Below are 6,449 nucleotides of genomic sequence, written 5' to 3' on the forward strand. Positions count from 1 at the left end.
CGATGCTGCGTTTAAATCGTTATACGAACAAGCAGCGGACATGAAGCCCATGCGACGTAACTATAGTTACAGGTTTACAACTCTCACAGAACCGCGTGCTTGAATATGTGCTTTGCATTTGTCGCCGGTTAATTACTCGCCATCGCCTGTAACCGCGTTTCTAAGGCTCTAGGTAAATGTATGAAAACTTGTGCTGCTCTGAGACGAACAAACAAATTCACTTTTGAACGAGTCGACGGCGCTCTTTATCTGATTGGAACTTGTCTCTTTTCTTCAGGGTGGAAGCGTTTTTAAAGTATTCCGGAACGCCACACAGCTGATCGGTGCGCCCAGAGAAAAGCTGAAGAATTGCAGAATCGGCGCACTTCAAGAAGAGATGCCATGAATCCTCCTATATCATCCGTTCATTTTCTCCGCGTTTATCATCACTAGTTTTATGAAAATCAACGTCTTTGGAAATGTAGTCAATAAAGTGCGCCCGATATTAGTTGTGTTATATGTGGAGTTCATTTCGACATCTTTAAAATGATCTTTACATTATTAATCTATTTTTAGGTATTTCAACTGCTTTCATTGCCTTTGCAATGCAGTGAATGTTGAATTTTGTTAGTTATGATAATTTTGCACAATATCGTGCGCATACATCAGAAGCTCTTCTGCACTTTTGTCAGTATGAAAATTGTGTTTATGTGCCCTAATGTTATGTTGTTTTTTATTCCACTGTTCTTTAAGTTCTTAACTTAGCCGAGAACATTTGTGTTGTTTAGTGGTCATGAACACGTGTATATTAATCTCCTGTTCATCACTTCTGCTAACCTCCTGAACCTTTATCGCACCACATTTGATGAAAACGTTGATTTTCGGAAACGAGGACAATAAAACGAGACCAAAGATATTTTGTGTTGTGAGTGCAATTCATTCTTTTGCGTTCTGGCACATGCTGCACGACTGCAGTGTGTGCAGAATGCTTAGGGTTGCCACCTTTCCCAGAAAAAAAAACCGGCCCGTCAGCGGGGGGTCACGAAGGTGAGGTTGTGTGGAAAATAAACAAACTCCATGTTAAATCTTCGACATGCGATGGCATTTATTGTACCCTCCTTCAACATCAATATAATATGTCCACGTACATACAAACACAGCACTGAGCGAATCAATTAGTCTCTGGTTTAATGTTTGCACTCAAAGTCAAACGAGCGTTATGTATGCTTGCTGAACAAAATATTTGCCGCCGAGCTTTTCAGCCAAACTAAAAAATTGGGTGCTGAAATCCGTAGACACAACCTTCATTTCAGACAGAAACTTGCAGAAAATGATGAACTTAATGCGTTTTTCACAAACCACCGCGCCTTGAACTAACGTGCCTTGAACTTCCTCGAACGGCCGTGCCTGGAACTGGCGTGCCAACAATGCCATTCCGTCGCCCGTGTCTCTCAACCCGCTCAGCCCCCACTACGGTTCCTAAACCACTACGAGCGGCATCTGCAGCGAACAATGTTCCCAGGTGGGATAAAGCCCCTAAAGAAGGGGTAACATCTCAGCATCTTTGTGGAAGAGGGTGAGTGGGATATAAAGGAGAGGTAGAGAAAGGGAGGTAACGGGCACGAACACGTGCACCTTTCATCTGCCGCGGTGACAACTGACATCGGGGCTCGCGCTGGCGTACAGCCGCCGCAGGAAAAAAAAATACTGCCAACTGTTCAAAAATGTGTGTAATGAAGTCTCTTTATCGGAATAGTCGTGTCTTCCGAGTAGAATTTCAATTTTTGGTCATTTTTTCTGAGCTATTCAGTGCTTTAAAAAGTATACAATGCATGTATACCTACACGCGCAATAATGTGCAGTACACTCACAACCTTATTCGCGGAACTTGAATATGTACTTGGAATTCGACTTAGCGGCTCGGATGAGCTTCTTGTTTTCTCTCGCCATCTTTACAAATTCTTCACAGCTGTACACCAAATTATACCGCACACAAAGTTCTGCCTTAACCATTGGGACGCTTAGTTGGTTTCTTTCATCCGTCCACAAGTTTCCCATCACGCTGAAGACGCGTTCCACGAACGCATTGCTGCAGGGAATGGAGTAGACATGCTCCATTAGGTTCTGCAAGAGGGGGCACTTTACCGCTTTTAAGAACTTCAGCCACATCGAGCTTGATTTCTCGTCACATTTTAGAAGTCCAGGCAGAGCATCCTTCAAAAGACAAAGCTCTGAGTAGAGTTCGTCCCCTTCCTCTTGAAAGTCAATGCCAAAAAGGTTGCCCGCATTTATTACCACCAATGTAGTGGGTGCACCTTTGCGCAGATCCAATTCGGCGAGCATCTTAAACGGGGAGTTCTCGAAGTCAAACCACTTTTCGAGGTACGCAAGGGCCCTGTCATAGACATTCAAAAATTCCAGCTTTGCAACTTGTCCACCAGGAAGGATTTCAAGTCCCAGATTAGCCTTGACACCGAAGAACATATCATCCCTTCGATTAATCAGCTGTTTCCTGAGCTTAGTCATTACAGCGTAAAGTTCTGTCGGCTCAAGGTGACTCTTTTCGAGGGTGAGGATTGCTGAATGGAACATTGCAAGGAACGAGTGCATGAAGTGCATGTAGCACTCCGGAAGCGTGACACTCTCTGAAAGTCCATCGGCTTGGTTGCTTATAAATCTCCAGATTATTTTTTCGCACTCCTCCTCTCCTTGACTCAGAAAGTATGACTTGATGGGTGTCCAGTTCTTAATTAATCTGTCTAAGGCTGTAAACAAGCTTAACCAGCGGACCGAAATATGACACAAAACTTTGCTATATTCCTGATCACAAAATTCAAAGAACGTTTTCAATTCCTCTACACATTTCGAGCTAGAAGAAAATTCTTTGAATACCTTTAGTACAAGAGTTTCGACGTCAAACTTTAAAGACTTGACTGCGTGCTTGGCAGTGTTATGCACAACATGGCAATTGCAATTGGCCTTCAACAAAGTCGGCTGATCTTTCTGCATCTTCTGGAAAACTGAGTTATGTTTCCCATAATTCACAGAAGCATTATCCGCGCTATACGCTACAGCTCGCTCCAAAGAAAGGCCTACCTTCTCCAAACTTGTTGCCAAAAGTTCGCAGATGCCGCCGGAAGTCTCATCCGCCTGCTCACAAAAGTCGATGAGAGCATCGGTTATTCCGGCACCACTCACATCGTAGAAACGCACTGCAATGGGGAAAAGTTTTCTGTTTCCCTTGTTGGAAGCGTCAGTGGAGAGAGCGAACGGAAGGTTGCGGCCTGCTGGGCGAAGTTTTTCGACTATGCACTCCACTGCGTAAGGCGCCAGTACGTCTTTCACGAGGTGTTCCATCTTCGTTCTTCCGAGTCGCATTCTGGAAGCAATGTCTGAATCCGAGAAGACTTTCGGTGCCAACTTGCTGCCGCAGTCCATTGACAGGTAACTGTAGTTGTGCTTGATTCCATGGAATATGGTGCCCAGTTCCGCAGCAGTCACGTGATCTTCTGCGCTAGAAATGGCTGGAACAAAGAACTTTTTGACTGTAGCCGACTGTTTGGAGGCGAGGCTCTTCTGTTTATGTTTCTGCGTTGATGCATGATGCTTCACAGCGCTGACGCCATCAAATTTAACCGTAAACGTGCTTGCACATATGGTGCACCTTGCGGCTGTGGCATCGTCGTCCACGGGCAGGAGCCAGCTCTCGTACTCGGGTTGAGATCTCCACTCTTTCCGGAACGTGCATTGACGTATTTTTCGCTTTTTCAAAGGCGGAGAATCCGTGCTCATGATGCAAGCAAAGGAAGCACGTAACTAACTACTGATACTGATTTTCGCTCTGTTCCAGCGATCGGTGGCACGAGAGGGACGGCAATGTCCCCGTAGAGCGGTTGGTGTTTCCTGTTGTCTGCTGAATGTCAGGATTTCGAGGAAGAGCCGCCGGCGAGGGTTCCTTTCCTTTGCCAGAATCACCGCGTCGTCGGGACAGATATGGTGGTCAAACCGCTCGCAGTGTTCTGCTACTGCGCTCCGTTCTCGGTTCATTTGACGGAGGTTATTCTTGTGCTGCCGGATTCTTTCGTGGAAGTTCTTGGTTTCCCCAATGTAGGAAGCGGGGCAGTCGGCTCGCGCGATCCGGTACATGACGCCCTGAGCTTTTTCCACAGGTGTGCGATCTTTAGGCCGAGGGATGAAGCTGCCGATGGTGGTGGATGGCTTGTGGGCGAGTCGACCCCTGCCTTTCTCAGTATACCGGCTATTGCTTCTCTGGCACCGGCGATGTAGGGGATCGACTCGCGGTGTCATTGCGGCGATGCAGGTGTCACGTTTCCCCCCGTCTTTTCTCTTCCCCCGTCTTTTCTTTCCACCCGCGCGGTCAGTGCGGTCAACGGGTCAACACGGAGATGAGTAAAAAAAAAATACTCGGGATACGATGAGCAAAAAACCGGCCAATGACGGCCGGTCTTAGGTGCGGACCGGCGACCGGCCCCTTGTCTAAAAAACCGGCCCGGCCGGTCCAAAACCGGGCAGGTGGCAACCCTAAGAATGCTTGATTGCAAATTGCGTACATTCAAACGCGCAACGAACGCGCGGCGCAGCACGCGCAAGCGGATGCAGAAAAGAAAAAAAGCGCCGGCGCAACACGCGCGAGCGAGTGGGTTCATAAAAAAGAGTGGGGGAGGAGGCTGCGCAGCACGCGCACGCAAAAAAAAAAGAGAATAAAAAAACGGCGCGTGCGAGAGAGCTAGGAGAGGAGGTGCTAGGCGCGGCTGGTGTTGCCATGACGACGCATACCGTGTGCGCCGCCATTCTGCAGTTTTAGTCTGAATCCCAGCCGCCAGGATAGTAACTGAAGGGACGTTTGGCGCTGCCAGCGCTAACGTCATGAATTAAGGCGTCCTATGGGAGGTATACGGAGTAACCTCCCCCAGGCTCAGCGTCGCATTTTCAGCACAGCACAAAAAACACTAGCATTTTCAGCGCAGCCTAAGAAACACTAGGGTCTTTAGAATTACGTATCTATGTACTTTATACTAAAGGAACCCACCATCTAATACTTGCGTATTGATGTTGCGCCTCAGATATGCGTAATTGCTTTTTGATCGACAATGTTCACAAGTATGAACCCCGCTACCAGAGCAAGATGGCTGGGCGTTGAGCATGTGGTTAAACCTTGGCCGCGTGGCTTAATCGAGTGACAGGCAGACACACAGACAGACCGAAATATCTGCGTTTAAGTTCCTCAAGAAAGTCTCTCGTTCTTAATGATTGAAGATATGGCGCGCAAAGTCACGCCGAGGCGCCGACGCTCTTTAAAACAAATTACACATATTTTGAAGCCAGAAATCCCACTCGATCGTTGCAACCGACGAAGCGACTACGGTTGATCAGCAGTTGCCACGCTCATTTTTCCCCTCCATGGCAATGAAAACATAAATACAATATAAGAGCTCATGCGTCCGTTGAACATCCGCATATTCGCCGTAGACACCCGCAGGACACCTGCTGGATTGCCAATTAGTAGCGCCTTAGAGTCCTGCGGATGTCCACTGTACGCCTATCGGCAATTTTCGGATTACCAGTGGACGGCCAAGACATCCAGGAGTGGTTATCCAGTGGACGTCCATCGATGTTTAAATGCCCAATTGGACGCTGCGGAGCGGCCGTGGAAACGTCACTATATATTGTGCGAGCACGTGACGAGAAGCTCATACCATGTTGTAGAGCACTGCACGGGCCTGATTTTTCGGCCCGGGCACGTACGTGGTTCCAAGCCCGGGCATACATGACCGAACCCATCCCGAGCCTGGCCCGGGCCCGTGGTTTCAAGCTCGGGCGTTCATTACTAACTTATCTAGGGCGCGCGTTTATGACCAGGCCTGGGCCCGCTAGAGTATATTAATTGATGATGATTATTAATGATACCTTGCGCTTTGTAGCGGGCGATCGGACAGAAAATCCGGTGTACCGTGTGTACATGCATCCAAATACTCCTTTGCCCGCGGTGCTCCTCAGCGGTTAGGCTGTTTCGCTGTTAAGTCCTAGGACGCGGGTGCGATTCCCGCGGCCACGGCGGCCGCATTTTGATGGGGGCGAAATGCAAGAACACCCGCGTATTTATCTTCAGGTACACATCCCAATGACGTACGGCGGACATCTGACGGACCGTCCCGCGCAAACAAAAAGGCGTTAAACTGGACGTCCTGGACACGTCTTTCACGGACATTCAGACGCCCGCCGGACTCAATAATTTCGACATGAACGTCAATGGGACACTTTTCGGATTTTAAACGCGGACATCCATGATAAATCCGGAATTTCTGAAGCCTTAATAAAAGACTTACATGCATCATTCAGTTCCACATTAACAAGCCTAATATCTAAATTAACAGTTATGACTATTCAAGTGCCTTTATCATGCATGTTTCGGCTCATTGGTGCATATGGAAGCAGTTCTTACACATTTA

The 6,449-nt window shown here is 47.8% G+C and overlaps 1 protein-coding gene across 1 annotated transcript; it reads right to left on the reverse strand.

Moving 5' to 3' along the window:
- Positions 1–1,854: 1,854 nt before the first annotated feature.
- On the reverse strand, positions 1,855–3,833 carry LOC119381046 (uncharacterized). Its single transcript, XM_037649036.2, has one exon. It carries the CDS (start codon positions 3,769–3,771, stop codon positions 1,855–1,857), a length of 1,917 nt encoding a protein of 638 aa, XP_037504964.1. The 5' UTR covers positions 3,772–3,833.
- Between the last annotated feature and the right edge of the window lie 2,616 nt (positions 3,834–6,449).

The sequence above is a fragment of the Rhipicephalus sanguineus genome, chromosome 2 (genome assembly GCF_013339695.2).
Source record: "Rhipicephalus sanguineus isolate Rsan-2018 chromosome 2, BIME_Rsan_1.4, whole genome shotgun sequence".
NCBI classification, from domain to species: domain Eukaryota; kingdom Metazoa; phylum Arthropoda; class Arachnida; order Ixodida; family Ixodidae; genus Rhipicephalus; species Rhipicephalus sanguineus.

What these genes read in the sequence shown, in the direction of transcription:
- LOC119381046 (XM_037649036.2), bottom strand. Translation starts at nt 3,771, where the DNA reads ATGAGCACGGATTCTCCGCCTTTGAAAAAGCGAAAAATACGTCAATGC.